We start from the raw sequence: 17,899 nt of genomic DNA, 5'->3' as shown, positions 1-17,899 counted from the left end.
TGTTATGTAGCCAAAATCATAGGGCTCCCTATTCGAAACTGACTTCATTATTTTAAGAAGACTTTCCACTCTAACTTAAGAGTAATTGAGCACACAGATAAATGGACATTGCCAGCATTTTTACACCCTACAATATATAAGCAGGCAATTCTAGACCAGCTCAGCTCAGAACCAGCATAACCCTAAATCTGAAGAAATAAATGCAACATCAATACTTGAGAGATGTTCTGATTCCAAACATGAAGCAAAACCCTGATGGGTGGCCGGTTTCTCAGATTTGATCACAAATTAGTAAATTGCAAGTTGTGCTTGAGATATATATTCATTTGAGAGTTGTTCTGAATGAGAGCACCTTACTGAAGCTTCTGTGCAGAAGAGCTGTTTGTTTACACTGAAGTGACCATTAGTATCAAAAAGAAATGAAATGGTGTCATCTCGTGCATTTCTCTTAAATTGAAAAAGTAAGCTTTTTTTTAAAGATAAAATTTCCTTTTGAGGACAGTGGCAAGGAGTTTTTTCGTTTAATTACTTTCCTTGTTGAAAATTGCATAGGATGTTTTGCAGTTATATTGCCTTTAATGGAGTGTGGAAGTGGAATCCAGGTGCAAATGTATTATGAAATTATTAGAATCATAATCAGGTTTAATATCACAGGCTTATGTCATGAAAGTTGTTAACTTAGTGGCAACAGTACAATGCAATCCATGATAAATAGAGAAAAAATAATGACAGTAAGTTTATATGTATACTAAACAGTTAAGTTAAAAATAGTAGTGTAAAAATAGAAATAATTGAAAAGAAATTGAGGTAATTTTCATGGATTCAATGTCCATTTAGAAATTGGATGGCAGAGGAGAAGAAACTGTTCCTGAATTGCTGAGTGTGTGGCCTCAGACTTATGTATCTCTTTCCTGATGGTAATGTGTGAAGAAGACGTGTCCTGAGTGATGGAGGACCTTAATAATGGACGCGCTTTTCTGAGGCACCGCTCCTTGAAGATGTCTTGGATACTATGGAGGCTAGTACCCATGATGGAGCTGACTCATTTTACAACTTTCTATAGCTTCTTTCATTCCTGTGCAGTAACCCCCTCCCATACTAGGTGCTGATGCAGCCTGTCAGAATGCTCTCCATGGTACATCCGTATAAGTTTTCAGAATCCATTTCTAGTCCTATCAAATGATTTTCTTCAATGGTGTTAATGAGTAATATCTGGTGTGAACTACAGAAATGCTATTCGGGGAAATCTGGGGGATGTTGAAGTTTTAAAAGTCAGCAGAGGGGTTTTGTGTCAATGAGTTTTGTTCAGTGTCACTTGTTTTCAAAGGAAATAATTTCTGATTTTCTGTTCAAGAGTGTGCTCTTGTTTTTATAAAATATGAATAGCTGGACAGATGTTCACAATTGTGTTCATTTTGATGTCCAGATAATTATGGCCTTTTATTGAGCAACACTGGTGAAGTTGTCGATTTTTTTTATTGTACTAGTCTAGTAAATGGTCATTAGCTGAACTTCAATGTCTGTATTGTAGATAGCATTAAGACCACAATTTTGCCATTGAGGTCAAAGTGGAAATTCTTTGAGGTCTCGTACTGCTCCTCATTTTATCATCAAGCCTATTCTTCATTACCAGCAACTGATGTGTAATAATTCATGTTTTGTAATGAACAATGTATCTAATTCAGGCACTTCGTGGCATCCCTTGCCAACTGTTTGCTATAGGATATAGGTGTCAAACTCAAGGCCTGCGGGCCATATCCGGCCTGGCGTACAATTATATCCAGCCCGTGAGATCATTTTAGATGCATCTATTATTTGAATTATTAATGGCCTGGCGATATGAAGCCTATGATTGTAAGTTAATACCAATCATAAAAATAATGTTTGCTCAGCAGTCTTCTTCATAAGAAACGGAATTTGTGAAGTGAAACACTTTGTAGTTATAGCAGAGACTGGGACACTTGAGAACAGGCTGAGAAAATGGAGGCAATGAAAGCTGCATTCGCACGCGCCCGACTGATCCGGCCTGTATGAAGCTGCATTTTGCCCAATCCGGCCCGTGACCTAAAATGAGTTTGACACCCCTGCTATAGGAGTATTCTATGATTACAAATTTCCACAGTGATATTAATGTTGCCACATTACAATGATAATGCAAGAAAACATGATAAAAGCTTCCTATGAAATAACATCAAGTCTCCCTGAATGTTTCATTCCATGTGTATCTGGGCCTCAAAAAAGCAACATTTATACCAGCGTCTGAGAGGAGTGTGACTACTGCCCAGTAGCACTCACATCTACGGTGATGAAGTGCTTTAGAGGTTGGTCATGGCTAGAATGAACTCCTGCCTCAGCAAGTCTCTGGACCCATTACAATTTGTCTATCATCACAATAGGTCAATGGCAGATGTGATCTCAATGGGTCTTTACACGGCCTTAGATCACCTGGACAATACAAACACCTATTCAGGATGATGTTCTTTGACTATAGCTCAGCATTTAACACCAGTATTCCCACAATCCTGATCAGTAAGATACAGAACCTGGGCCTCTGTACCTTGCTCTGCAATTGCATTCTTGATTTCCAAACCGGAAAACCACCATGTATGCGGATTGGTGATAATATCTCTTCCTCGCTGACGATAAACACTGGCGCACCTCAGAGATGTGTGCTTAGTCACTGCTTGGATCGCTGTATACCCATGACTGTGTGACTGGCATAGCTCAAATGCCATCTATAAATTTGCTGATAATGCAACCATTGTTGGTAGAATCTCAGATGGAGATAAGAGGACATAGAGAGGTAATTTATGCCAGCTGGTCAAGTGGTGATCCAACAACAACCTTGTACTCAATGTCAGTAAGATGAAAGAACTGATTGTGGGCTTCAGATAAGGTAAAACGAGGGAACATGAACCAATCCTCACAGAGGGATCAGAGAGTGAGCAATTTTAAGTCCCTGCATCAAGACCCCTGAGGATCTAACTTTGTCCCAACATATCGACACAGCTATAAAGAAGGCAACACAGTGGCTGTATTTCTTTAGGAGTTTGAAGAGATTTGCTCTATGAACTAATACACTCGATAACTTCTATAGGTGTACTGTAGAGAGTATTCTGACAGTATATCATTGTCTGGTATGGTGGGGGGCTGAAAGAAGCTACAGAAACTCGTAAAATTAGTTAGCACCATCTTGGGTATTAGCCAAAGTGGTACCCAAGACCTCTTCAAAGAGCGGTGCCTTTGGAAGGCAATGTCCATTATTAAAGACCTCCAACACCCAGGGCATGCCATCAGGAAGGGGATACAGAAGTCTGAAGGCACACACTCAGTGGTTCAGGAACAGCTCCTTTCCCCTCTGCTCTACAATTCCTCAATGGACATTGAACCAATGCACACTACCTCACTTTTAAAAAGTATATATTATTTCTGTTTTTGCACTATTTTTAATCTATTAAATATATATATATATATATTTACAGTGATTTATTTATTCCCCTTCTATATTATCATGTATTGCGTTGAACTGCTGCTGCTAAGTTGACAAAATTCACGATGCCGGTGATAATAAACCTGATTCAGTCTTTTGGCTGAATGGAATAGCTAGGCTTAGCTGGAGGCAGAAGTGCAGGAATTGCTGGTGGTTTCTGTGCCTTGGATTAGATAGAAGAAAATTGATCCTGGTTTCCCACCTCCCTACATGATTTAATCACTCTGCTGCTGGCATTCCTGGATACTGGCTAAATATAAGATCAGGATCAACAGTGATGCCTAATAGTACATCAGTACTGTTGAGAAATAGTCCCATGAAGAGTGAAAATCTGAATTGGGTTTAATATCACTGGCATATATTGTGAAATTTGTTGTTTTGTGGCAGCAATACATTGCAACATGTAATAATAAAAACTATCAATTACAGTAAGTATATATAAATATGGGCATGGGCCAAAAGAAGAAAATTAGCGAGACAGCAGAAAGAGCATCATTGGTTCTGCGTAATTGAATTCCTCCTGCATTCTCTAGCCCTTTACACTAAAAAAAAAATCCACCCATGTTGTAATCTAATGATGTCAGAAAGTTCCCTGCTCTTTTTAATCTGTTTATGAACTTTAAACATTGTTGACAAAGAAATAATTTGTATTAAGCTGATTTTTTTTGCACAAATGCAAAATATATTTACATTTATTTCTTTGCAGGAAGATAGTGACCCTTCAATCCATGAAAGTCTGGGTGCAGAAAATACACTCTGGGCCAGCACAGTAGTAGCTTCTGGTGAGTATCATATTTGGTGACTCATGCTTTGTGACACAGACTCCTTGAAGTTTATGGTTTTGCTTCTGAAATAAAATACATAAGAGTTTATGAACTTCAAGCAATTAAATGGTTATGAATTTATAGGCATTCCATTAGTTCTCAACCAGTTTACAGAGAATCTTATCTCTTTACATATACTAAAGTTTGAATTTAGAAAATGAATCAAGGACTTTGTAGTAATTTTAAAGGAAGGCATGTAGCAAAACTAATTCTGAAAGCAGAATTAGAAATTTTCCTGGCAACTTAAAGCTATATAATAACCCTGTAAAGTGAAAAATTGATGAATATTGGTGCTTTTCTTATAATCAGAATTATGATGCATCAAATGTAGAATGATTTATACATTGTAAATATAATACACTGTTCAAATATTTCTGTAATTGAGCAGTCTCATCAGAAGAGTGGAGCTTTATGGGCCCAGCAAAATCAAAGCAAGGCTTATTATAACATGCTTATCTCCTTATGTCACTGTTTTCCAGGATTGAGGAGAAACCAATGCAAAATGCTCCTCAAGTCCCAGGATTTACCAAATCAATATTGAACTGCTTTCGTGGGGTTATTCCCTTGAAGAGGCATTAGCAATTGTTTGATTGGTTTGCATAAATTTCTCAAGTTTGTCCTGAGTTTTATTCAGCATTCACTTGCAGTTTAACATTTTTTTTTTGAAACCTGTGTGTGTCTTTGCTCTCCCCTTCCTCTGTACCGATTTCCAACCTGGTAAGACAACTCTTGACATCATTTCCCAAATTCATTATCTGTGCCACTAAAAAGGATGTACAGAAGGTGCATAGAAATGTCACAAGCTGCCAGTGACCTTCCAAGCTGGCAGTGCATTCTGACTTGGAAATTCACTGATGTTGCTTTACTAGATGATTGCTCATCTTGGTGCTGAAAATTACACCAAGCTTACAGAAACTATTCAATTTAATACATCTGTCAGATAGAGCAGTGCATTCAATACTAATGAATTGAGATTGTGGTGATGGCATAAGCTGGTAGTTTTTATTTCCCAAGTGTTCAATTGAAGGAAATTTTTGACATTAAGAAGTCATTGCAAGAAATACTTTGATCAGGTAATATCTGTGAACAAGATATTTCATTACAGCCCAAGTGAGAGAAACGAGATTCTGCAGGTGTTAGAAATCTTTGAGCAATAAGCACACACCAAATTCTGGAGGAGCTCAAAAGTCTGCAAGTGCCGAGCTTAGAGGAGTACACTCAGTGGCCACTTCATTAGGCAAAGCTGTACACCTGCTCGTTGATGTAAATATTTAATCATCCTATCATGTGGCAGTAACTCAATGTGTAAAAGAATGCAGACATAGTCAAGAGGTTTATTTATGGTTATGACCAAACATCGGAGTGGGGAAGAAATATGATCAAAGTGACTAACTGTTGAATGATTGTTGGTGGTGCCAGCCAGGATTGTTCGAGTACCTCAGAAACTGGGCAATCAAGGTTGTCAACCATGATTTTGCTTGGCAAATTTTTCTACAGAAGTGGTTTGCAATTCCTTTCTTCTGGGCAGCGTCCTTACAGGACGGTGACCCCAGCCATTAACAATACTCTTCAGAGATTGTCTGCCTGATGTCAGTGGTCGCATAAACAGGGATTGTGATATCCACCAGCTGCTCTTACAACTGACCATGACTTCACATGACCCTGATCGATAGGTGGAAGAGGAGGGTGCTAAACAGGTGCTACACCTTGTCCAAGGGTGACATGCAATCTAGCAGCGCCTTACACCTTCTTTGATAGAGATGCATCTCCACCCCACTACCCTCAGATTAGGTGTTTTAATATCAATTGAGCATCAGTTAAATGCCCCAGCTTACCTGAGTGTTGTTGCTGACCAGGTGCATCCCTTTATGGCAACAGTCTACCCACTTCTAATGACGTCCTCCAACAGGATACCACATCATGTCACAAAGCGCATCTCTAGCTGGTTCCATGAATGTGACAATGAGTTCATTCTACTTCAATGGCCTTCACACCAAATCCAATAGAGCACCTTTGGGTTGAGTTGGCATGAGAGATTTGCAAAATGAATGTGAGCCAGTAAATCTGCAGCAGCTGTGTGATTCTATCTTGTCAACGTGGACCAGAATCTCAAAGCAATTCAGGCTGTTTTGGAGGCAAAGGGAGGAGGAGGAGGAGGAGGATCCTACCCAGTAATAGAAAGGTGCTTCTAATAAAGTAGCTGCTGAGTGTATGTATTAATCAAGTACAAAAAAAATTAGTGAGAAAGTAAGGAAAAGGAATGTCATTGGGTATAAGGCAGGAGAGGTTTAAATGACAGATATCATAGTTCAAAATAAAGGGGCAAAACACAGAAAATTGATTACTTTTTGCAAATAGGCATGGTGAAGTTATTCATGAATACCATTGAAATTACATTGAATGTGCCAGTGCTATATCTTTGTGTCACTTTAAACATTCTGGATGAACTCAGTGCATGAAACAGTATCTGTGGAGGCAACAGGATTGTCAATGTTTTCCAGAACTGAGAGTGCCAAAGGATGAATAAAGAAATGAGAGAGAGGGATGCAACAGGTGTTGGATGTAACCAAGTGCGTGGTAAAAATATGGTTGAAGAGTAGAATAGTAGAAACCACTGATGGAGAGCAATCAAAGGAATTCACGGAACTCTTGTCAAATAAAGGAAGGAAGCACCTTCAAAGTTGGCACACCGTGAAGGAACTTCACAATAGTGAAACAAAATGGAGACTTGAGACTGCGGGTGGTGGAATTAGGAGCGAAAAAAACCAAAGAACTGCTGGAGGAAATCAAAAGGCCAAGAAAAGGGACAGTCAGTGATTTAGGTCAAGACCCTGCATCATGGCTGAGAATGTAGTGGGGAGAAACCTGTTGTTTGTTATTAGACCAGTTGCCTGCTTTTCCAAAGTGAAGGGGAGATAATAATTTACCCAGATTTTCAGCTGTGAGATTTTAAAGTTAATTATTGGTGCAGGGCCTCAAAATCTAGGCCTTGCTCATTATATTGCTGTAAAATCCCTGAGATTCATGTACATAATTAGCAAAGAAATTTCAAGACCTGTGGTCTGAGTGGTAAAAACTACCACAACTTGTTCCAATAACAAGTGTTTGGGGCTTGAAAGCTTCAACCCATTTTTACTCTTCATTTTCCTTAATTTGCAGAGTACAGAAACTAATTATGGAGATTGGTATAGCGCTCACTTGTTTAAATGTTATATTGTAAAGCAGTAGATTTCAGCATTGGAATACTAAATTTCCTAAACCTTTAACTTATTCATGACCTAAAATCATTTTTATATTGTATCCAACTCGGAACTCAGATGTTGCCATTATTCCAGTTGCAGAGACTTGCCTTGTCTTAACAATGTGGTCAAAGTGCTAAATGGATCTTTTTCCTTTAAGTGTATTTCTGTGTTCCTGAAAGGCACATTCTGCATCCATTTCTAAACAGTTTGCCTCTGCCATGTTATTTTCAAAGTACAGGGGATCTTAGTGTAAGGCCAGCAAACTTAAGTTGTGAATTATGGTGGCCTTTCAGAAAACAGCAAATGGGAAAAGTGTGTGCAAGGGAGCTATCAGCTGAAGGGTGACTTAGTCTCTCAATCAACTCTTCTGAAGAAATCCAATTACCCTGCAGAAACTTGTACTATTTAAGACAAAGCAGACTGCTTGCTTATCCATCCAAACATTCACAGCCTTGTGACTGATGCAGTGTACTGGATATTATCAGCAAAATGCAGCAACTCATCAAATGTGTTAATGTGACACCATTCAAGCCATGACCTCTTCTGGCTTGGAGGGCAGAAAGTAAGATGCACATGGGGACAGCTGCACTGGCAACTTCCCCTTCAAGGTTGAGCATCATTTGAACTTGGAAATATTGCACCAGCACCCCATCTAAACCTTGGGTCTCCTTGCCACACTGCAACAATTTAAGGAAGAACCTCCCCAGTACAGATCTGGGCAATAAATATTTGTTTTACTAACAATGACCACTTCCTGCAAATGGATGAATAATAGGTTCAAGGTAATAGTTGGTTTAGGAAGGTCAGATAAGAATGCATTGGAATAACTGGATATGGAAAAATGTGAATTAGAATTGTTCTATGACTGGGAGCCAATTTCAGTCCAAAAACACATGAAGTGGTAGGTAATTGGGCAGCATGTACAAAATTCCAACAGCATCCAACAACCCTGTGAATGCTGTCTCAGAGGCCGATATCTGAATAACTTTCAAGATGGCGAACCCTCGCAAGGTAAAGGTCCTGAAGGTATACCTGGCTGCATATTGAAAACCTGTGCCTACCAAATGCCTGGAATATTCCAAGACATCTTCAACCTTTCATTCCTGCAGTCTGAGGTTATTGCCTGCTTCCACAGGGCAGTGATCTTTCCTGTACCCAAGAATTGCAGTGTTAGCTGCCTCAATGACTTGTGACCAATACCTCTCAGATCTACTATAATCAAGTGCTTTGAGTTGCTGAATTGAGTTGAGGAACCTGAACCTATTGCCATAGCGTGTCTTCAGTAGTAGAAGAAGAAAGCCCCTAACTCCAAGTGGAATCATCAGGGTGCCATCGTGACTGCGGTTTTTTTAGCAGGCTTTCTTATTTTTATGAGGCTGATGCACAACCCAGCACGGATGGAAAGCGCGCAGGGGAGTCGGCTGGATTCGAACTCGGGAGCCTTTGCTCTGAAGTCCGGCACTGATGCCACTTTGCCACCAGTGGCGAACGTGTCTGTAGCAGACACAATTTTATTGGCTTCCACTCTCCCACGCTTCAAAACCTGGGCCTCTATTTCACATTGCAGCTTGCTTATTGGGAGTCAACAGTCAGTGTGGATTGGTAATAATATTTCCTCTTTGCAGATTATCAACAAAGGCATACCGCAAGGAGGCAGGTTTATCCCACTGCTGTACTAGTTCTGCATTAATGACCTTGTGGCTAAGCACAGCTCGAGCACCATCTATAAATTTGTTGATGAGCACCACTGTTGTTGGTAGAACATCAGATAGCAATAAGGAGGCTTACAGGAGTGAGATTGGCTGAGGTTCAGAGATGTCACAACTGCAGCAGGATCAAGGACTTGAGGAAGAGGAAGCTGGGAGAACACACACCAGTCCTCCTTGAAGGGTCAGTGGTGCAAGGGGTGAGCAGTGTCAAATTCCTGGGCAACGACATCTCAAAAGATCTATCCTATGCCTAACACATTGATGTAATCATGAAGGAAGCACACTAGTGCTATACTTCATTAGGAGTTTTAGGAGATTTGGTATGTCACCAAAGATGCTTACACATTTCTGTAGATCTGTGATGCATGGCATTCTGACTGTTTGCATCAGAGTCCTCATATAGAGGCTCCAATGCACAGGATTGCAAGAAGTTGCAGAAAGTTATCTGCTCATCAAGCTCTATCAGGCACCACCCACCCCACCATCAAGGACATCTTCAAGAGGCAGTGCATTAAGTTAGTGGTATCCATCACTTGGACCACTGACTATCTGGGAAAAGCCCTCTTCTCATTACTGTTAACATGGAAGGAAGTACAGGGGCCTGAAGCCATGTACAATGATTTAGGAGCAGCTTCTTTCTCTCTGCCATCAGATTTCTGAACAATCCATGAACATTGTCTGTTATTCCCCACTCTCTTGCATTTCATGCACGCCTGCTCTTACTCCATCCTCCCGCCGCTCTACCAGGGACAGGGTTCCTCTTGTCCTCACCTAACACCTTACCAATCTCCGCATCCAACACATAATTCTCCTCAACTTCAGCTATCTCCAACAGGATCCCACTGCCAAGTACGCCTTTCCCTCCCCCAAGCCCCCCCCCCCCATCTTTCTGCTTTCCACAGGGATCGCTCCTATGCGACTCCCTTGTCCATTCATTCCTCCCCACTGATCTCCTTCTGGCACTTCTCCTTGCTAGCAGAGCAAGTGCTACACCTGCTCCTACACTTCGTCCTCCACTGCCATTCAGGGCCCTAAGCAGTCCTTCCAGGTGAGGCGACACTTTATCTATGAGTCTGTATATTGTGTCCGGTGCTCCTGGTGTAACCTCCTGTATATCAGTGAGACCCGAGCTAGATTGGGAGACTGCTTCTCCAAGCACCTATGCTCCATCCGCCTGAAAAAGCAGGATCTCCCAGTGACCACCATTTTTGTCCACTTTCCATTCCCTTTCCGCTATGTCTATCCATAGCCTCCTCCAGTGTCGTGATGAGACCACACTTTGGTTGGGAGAATAGCTTATATTTGTTTGAGTAGTCTCCAACCTGATGGCATGAACATAGATTTCTCGAACTTTCAGTAATGCCCACCGCCCGCTGTCCTTCACCATTTCCCACCCCCTTTTCCCTCTCTCACCATATCTCCTTGCCTGCCCATCACCTGCCTCTGGTGCTCCTTCCCTCTTTTTTCCTTCCATGGCCTTCAGTCTCTTTTACCAATTTACTTTCCGTCTCTTTACTCCATCCCCTTTCTCTTCAGGTTCCACCTATCATCTTGTGTTTCACTCTCCCACCCCCTACCTTTCAAATCTACTCCTCAGCTTTTTTTCTCCAATCCTATTGAAAGGTTTTGGCCTGAAACGTCGACTATACTTTTTTGCTAGATGCTGCCTAGTCTGCTGAGTTCCTCCAGCATTTTGTGTGTGTTGCTCTTTTTTTTGCATCATTTCTTTTCGTTATTTAAAATTTTTTATGTCTCTGAGCTAGACTGCTACTACAAGACAATAATCTTCCCATCATTTGTCAGTGATAAATAAATCTGATTCTGATAACTACGGGTGATAAGTTTAAGTAGAGCATTCAGTGACAGTTGTGACAAACAGATTCTGGCATAGTTTGCTCAGGGTTTTAGCTGCAATGGAATAGAAAGGGTGCTGGCAATCTGTCCCTTTGGTGGTCAAATGAAATGTAATTTCCCTTGTATATACCTGAGCTGGTAGCACTGTTCAAAGTTCTTCAGTGGTTGAGATGGTATACTGTAATGAAAGTAAATAATCAGAAATTGGCTTGGCAAGTAGTAATAGCTTCAAGAGTTTTAACACACCTGAGCAACCTGATTACACTGAAGCTCATGTTTAAACAGCTTTTCAATGCTTCAAGGTTTTTCAAGGTAGGACGTTTTTACATTAACACATAGACATTTTTTCCCACGGACGAGTGTTTTTTATGTTTTTGGGTCCACTAATGGCCTAGTGCACATAGCAGAGCTCTGCTTAAGTAACTGGAATAGTGGATTTGGCATTTTTCCTTCTGTTTAGAACGTAGCAGTGTACTAAGATGGTTCATTACAAGCCATTAGTTGAAACAAATGCTGAGTGAATGCATTTTTCATCTACATTGCTATATTATACTTGTGGTTTGCTTTGTAATATCCAACAGGGACCTTCTTGTATCAATATACCACTTATGCCTTATTAATAAACCTTTCAGAAATGGCATCAACTAATAAAAATACTAATGGGACACTTATCGTCTGGATTTATTGCATCTTAGTATTCCGCTGTGCATTGAACCCTCATATACTTACATCAGTATGGTTTTAGTGATCCTCCACTGTATTGATCTGTGGCCTGTCTCCACTGTAATTGTCAGTGCAGCAGCAATAGGAGCTGAAGGTTTTGAGGTGTTCCCCACACAATTCCCTAAGCACTCTTCCCCAGTCTGACCTTGATCCACAGATTGACCTCGATATGTAGTGACTGTGTGTCTAAACAGGATTTTGTCTGTAACTACCAACCACAGGGACATTAGTAAATTTGCAAGGTGTTTTTTTACCCCCAGAATTTCTTTTATATTAGAAAATTAACTTTGTAGCATTGTTTTTAATCCTTTCAGGGGCCAGATGAAAATTAAACTATTTTTGTAGTATAATTATTCTTGAGTAATGACATCTTTTTAAAATCGGGTAATGAACAAATAAGCAGTCTATTTTCTGTAATCTTTATTGTATTTGTAAGTAGCGTAATAATTTGTGCTTTGGTCTGCTCCACACTATTGTATTTCTTGTTCAAAGGGCAAGGAAAGGTCAGAGAGGATGGTGTCTTTCAAAGCTTGTTAGTGTTGGAGGGTTGAAATTCTGAATTGTTAACAATATTCATTGTGATGCTAGTCTGTCTGTACTGTAATTCAGTACCTTTAATGAGTTGTTTGCTAATTCTTCATGCCTTCTTGACTGCCAAATACAATTCAGTGCATCTAATATTTGTTTTATTCTCTGGATGATTTCAAAATTGGGTGCTCTTTGTATTTTGTGATATAGTGTCTCTAAAATAACTATGTTGACCTGTAAAAATGATCACATTATAAATAAAGTTGAAATTGTTATAATGAACAAAATGCAGTTATTGATTGCCTGTCTTGCTCAGAGATGCAATTTTCTAATCTGCAAGTACAGCATTTTTTCAATTAATTTTATCTTTTATAGTTTTCAAGTATGTTTTTCTAAATATTCGAGGGTGTGGCTCAAAATTTTTATTTTGTGAATGTGGATTCCAGCATTGCATAATAAAATATTATTTTAGAATAATATGCTTTTAAGGAATTTGATCCATAATTTTGTCAAGTCAGCTTTCTTAGATCAGTGAAAATTGGCAATGTCTCTTTGATTCCGAACCATTCAATTTATTATGGTTTTTGTTTTACAGGCACTGTGATAGGGGTGGTAATATACACAGGAAAAGAAACTCGCAGTGTAATGAACACTTCCAATCCTAAAAATAAGGTAAATTTGAATATAGTTTTGAACTGCCTTTTTCCCCCTCATTGTATGTAATTAGTTTTTCAGATCTGTGGCAGCCAATTTCTCCATCCAGTCGCTACTTCATGCTTATTTTGACATGTTTAATTTACAAATTTTTACCTTTATCTTTTTTGTGCAAATTGAAGCTCAGAAATCAAGCTTCCGAATGCATATTCTGCCTTGAGACAGAAACCACTTCACAAATCGAGTACAATGTCAAACATGTTAAGGCATAACATGTGAATACCAAACAGATTCTTGATGAGTAAATAGTATTGACCTGAGAGAAAGCAGGAATGAATCAAATTTGAAATTTCACAAAACCTTTTCTTCTGCTAATTGCTGCTGGCTACCATCCTCTATCATTTTTCTGGTGTTTTTTTTTGTTCTTGCTTTCAGGCACAAGTGATTTAGGTATGCATAAAAATAATGTAATTTATTTAAAAGTGACCTAACTTAACATAATTGATCAAAATGGTTTGTGTATTTAATCTATAAAATGCATTTCAATTGGGTAAGAATCGTAATGAGCTGCGGAGATGGCTTTAAAGACCTTTGGCATCAATACTGCTATTGCTTTTACAGTGCTCTATTCTGAATTTACTAAATTGCATTATTTCCATTTACTCTTTCCTATTATTGTACAGATAGGCACCTTTAAAAATACTAAGAAGTTGCTATTGCTGCTTTAGCGCATTCAACAAAGCTTTGTTAGAGAGGTGACTTTGAAAATCTGAAACCAGATTGAATGCATCTAAATTTTAAAACACGTTTCCCAATGCCCATTACTTTGTGCACTTTCTGGAACTAAATTTTGGATGTAGCTAATAATTCATGAAGACTTATTTATGATGGACGTAGTATTTTACCACATCTTAACCAAAATGCATTTAATCGCTAGTAGTAATATTGTAGTGAGCATGATGAAAATTCACATGATTGAACTTATCCAAAAAAAAAGCACTACAACTTGTCAGTTGTGACAGTCAGTCGTTTCATAGTGTTCATTGTCATAAGTTATTCTGAGTGCAGATCCCTGTGAAAGGAGTGATAATACAAATTGCCTGCAGCAGTTATTGTAAGCCCTAGAGCATATTGATTTGTTTTTCTAATAAAAAGATGCTTTCAACTGTCTCTGACACAGAGGTAGGTGCTCTGACTCATTGCATGAATAATAATGGGATGTATCATTATGCCTTCCTTCAGACTAGCATTGTTAGCTCTGAATAATATCAATTCCCCTAAAAATTTGCCGTGCATTATTAGGATAGGTATGGTCATTATATTTAACAAGTGTAATTGCACCATGAAGTTAAAATAATTCAAGAACAACACTGCAATTTATTTAGATATTACTCTGCTTTAAAGTATAAAAGCTGTTGTACCAATTAGCAAAATACTACTCAAGGTAAACCCAATATAAGCTTTGCAAGGCAACAGAATGTCTGCTGTTACATCAGACTTCACTGCACATTTCTGAATAAAGTGAGCATTATTATTCAAACATGCTGACCACTCAGTGCTTTGTAATGTCCTTACTGAGATTAGCCCTACCAGTAGGTCACTGTTCAGAAATACAAAATAAGAATTTGTTTCTATTAAAATAATAGTGAAATTGAATTGCTATATTAAAATTTGGGTAGCTGTCCTTAGTGAATTTTTAGCTGCTGGTAATTTAATCTTGGCTTGTATTTACCATAACCTCATTGAAAATTAATACTTCAATGTTAGTCTTTTAAAATACTGAATACTGTACCTGGCTTCCCCAGCTATCATCATTCTGTATTCTTGGAAATTTCTTACTCAAATTTGAATACCAAGCTGCCTTCTCTTACATATTAAGGATATCTAAAAAAAAATTTAGGCCTTCACAGAAAAATAATATTCAGTATAAATCTAAAACATAGTTTTATAAAAATATTCAATGTTGCAGTAGTCATGCAAAACTCATTCTCAAGCTTCAGGGGTCCTTTAGCACCAAGCATTAAAGCTAACAGATGCCACTCTCCAGCATTTGATTTGAGATATGTTTTATAAGAATTTTTTCTTTCTGAATACCATTTATAGTTTCCATTTACTGTATTTGGAGACCAGAAATAAGTTATATCTATTCTTTACATCATTGTTAAATCAGATGTATTCATCTTCACTGAGTGAGCATAAGACATAGAAGCAGGTTTAGGCCATTTGGCCCATTGAGTCTGCTCCACCATTCCATCGTGGCTGATTTATCAACCCTCTCAGCACCATTCTTCTGCCTTCTCCCCATAACCTTTGATGCCCTGATCAGTCAAAAATCTATCAACCTGTGCCTCAACTATATCCAATGACTTGGCAAGCAACACCATCTGTGGCAATGAATTCCACGGCCCCTGGCTAAAGAAATTTTTCCTTATTTCTGTTTGAAATGAATAGCCCTCTATTCTGAGACTGTGCTGCTCAGTCCTCGATTCCCCCACAAGAAGAATCATCTTCTCCACATTCACTCTGTCTAGGGCTTTCAATATTCAATGGGCTTCAGTGAGACCACCCCCCCCCCCATCCCATTCTTCTAAACTCCAGTGAGCACAGGCCCAGAGCTAGCAATTGCTCCTCGTATGTTAACCATTTCATTCCTGCGAACCTCCTCTGTATTCTTTTCTTAGATAAAGGGCCCAAAACTGCTCTAAATACTTTCAAGTGAGGCCTCAGTAATGCATTATAAAGCCTCAGCATTACATCCTTATTCTAGTTCTCTCAAAATGAATGCTAACATTACAATTGCCTTCCTAACCCCCAACTCAAACTTCAAGTTAACCTTTAGGGAATCTACACAAAGACTTGCGCATTCCCTTTGCTCCTCTGATTTTTGAATCTTCTCCCCCTTTAGAAAATAGTCCTTTATTCCTGTTACCAAAGTGCATGACTGCATATTTCCCTACATTATATTCCATCTGCCACTTTTTTTTTCCCATTCCCCCAAGTTAAGTCCTTCGGCAGACACCCTGCTTCCTCAACACTACCTGCCCTGCCACCTATCCTTGCATCATCCACAAACCTGGCCATAAAGCTGTTAACTCCTTCATCCAGATCATTGACTTGTAATGTGAAATGAAGCGATTCCAGCACCGAACCCTGCGGCACACTACTAGTCACCAGTCAGCCAATCTTCTATCCATGCTAGTATCTTTCCTGTAATACCATGGGCTGTTATCTTGTTAAGCAGCCTCATGTGGCACTTTGTCAAAAGTTTTCTGAAAATCCAAATAAACAACAACACTTCTTTGTCAACCCTGCCTGTTATTTTCTCAAAGAATTGCAGCAAATTTTGTCAGGCAAGATTTCCCCTTAAGGAAACCATACTGGCTTTGGTATATTTTGTCATGTGCCTCCAAGGACCCCGAAACTTCATCCTTAGTAAAAGATTCCAAATTCTTTCCAACCACTGAAGTCAGGCTAAATGGCCTATAATTTCAGTAGTATTTCTGTATACTGCATGCATTCAAATATAACATCTTTAGTCCTGTTTTCCTGTATTTTGTACATATGCGAAGGCATATGTACAAAATTAAGGAGGGAAGTTTAGGAGAGACATCAGGGATAAGTTTTTTACACAGAGGTTTGTGAGTGCCTGGAATGACTTGCCAGGGATGATGGTAGGGGCTAAAACATTAGGGGTATTTAAGAGCCTCTTGGACAGGCACATGGATGAAAGAAAAATGGAGGGTTATGGGATAGTGTGGGTTTAGTACTCTTTTTTAAGGATTATATGCGTCGACACAACATGGAGGGCTGAAGGGCCTGTACTGTGCTGTAGTGTTCTATGGTATTCATCACCCTTTCAGAGTTTGGCCCTCTGCTGCACGAAATCATCCCACTGATTGCAATTTTACCCTATCATCAGCCTGTCCTTCCTCACAGTGGAGCAATTGATGTAATAATTTATTTTTTTCAAGTTTTCTATATTGCAACAATGACTGTAATTGAAAATGGGGCTTTCTGGGCATGAAAGGGACTTTGTAAATGCAAGTTTTTGAGAAATACTGTACTTGTACTTAAGCATATAAAAGCTTAAAACCGGAATATTTGCTCTACCTCAATAAATATCCCATTACTAATAAAGCATGAATTGCGTTGTATGGCAATAAATCGCAGATTGTTATGTAAAATTTTCTCAAGGTTTTTAAAATCACTCATGCTGATGATTTTGTTTTTTTGGATACAAACCTACAGGCCCTGACTATGGATATCAAGAACACAAGTTTCTTTTTATCAAAAACTGTTCCTGAAGTTGCAATTGTTAAGGAATTAAAAGGCTTAATTGAATACTTAATTTTCATGTTGTATATCAGACGTTGCTCACTTCATCAAGGAATCAATTCACATAAAATAAATAAAATGGAGTGAAAGTTGCAGAGAAAATTCAACTACCACAAAATTAAACATACCCACTTTGGTATAACCTTGGTATTTACTCAAAGACCATTGTTAGCTCGATTGCTTTGTAATTGCATGGAAACATTTGAGTTGTTGCTTGCTGAGACATCCTATTACAAATTAATTTACATAACTATTGACATTGCTAAAGAAAATAAACAAGGCAGAAGCTAGTATACTTATTTATTTTAAAAGTATTGTTTATTTCACTGAATATTGTGGTAATCAGTTTTGGAAGACTGGAATTAGAATTATGTAGTCCTTTGCTAAATTTGGTATAGGGTTAAATTAGATGTGCATGATATATTAATATGTAAACGGCAATGACTACCAGTACCCTTAAGAACTGAATACAAAATAGAAGATTTCAAAATGCAATTCAGATATGTGTAAGTTAACTTGCAGAAATCTGTTTTGATGTAC

The 17,899-nt window shown here is 38.8% G+C and overlaps 1 protein-coding gene across 3 annotated transcripts in view; it reads left to right on the top strand.

The window, feature by feature from the left end:
- atp9b (ATPase phospholipid transporting 9B) overlaps nt 1-17,899 on the top strand; it is a 321,211-nt gene that overhangs the window by 188,944 nt on the left and 114,368 nt on the right. For all 3 annotated transcript variants that reach the window (XM_059972582.1, XM_059972575.1, XM_059972567.1), the window contains 2 exons: nt 4,197-4,272; nt 12,966-13,042. In XM_059972582.1, coding sequence (XP_059828565.1) covers nt 4,197-4,272; nt 12,966-13,042 — 153 coding nt within the window. The remainder of the gene's footprint in view (nt 1-4,196; nt 4,273-12,965; nt 13,043-17,899) is intronic.

The sequence above is a fragment of the Hypanus sabinus genome, chromosome 1, assembly GCF_030144855.1.
Source record: "Hypanus sabinus isolate sHypSab1 chromosome 1, sHypSab1.hap1, whole genome shotgun sequence".
Taxonomy (NCBI): Eukaryota; Metazoa; Chordata; class Chondrichthyes; order Myliobatiformes; family Dasyatidae; genus Hypanus; species Hypanus sabinus.
This window is presented reverse-complemented; position numbering and strand designations above follow the sequence as displayed.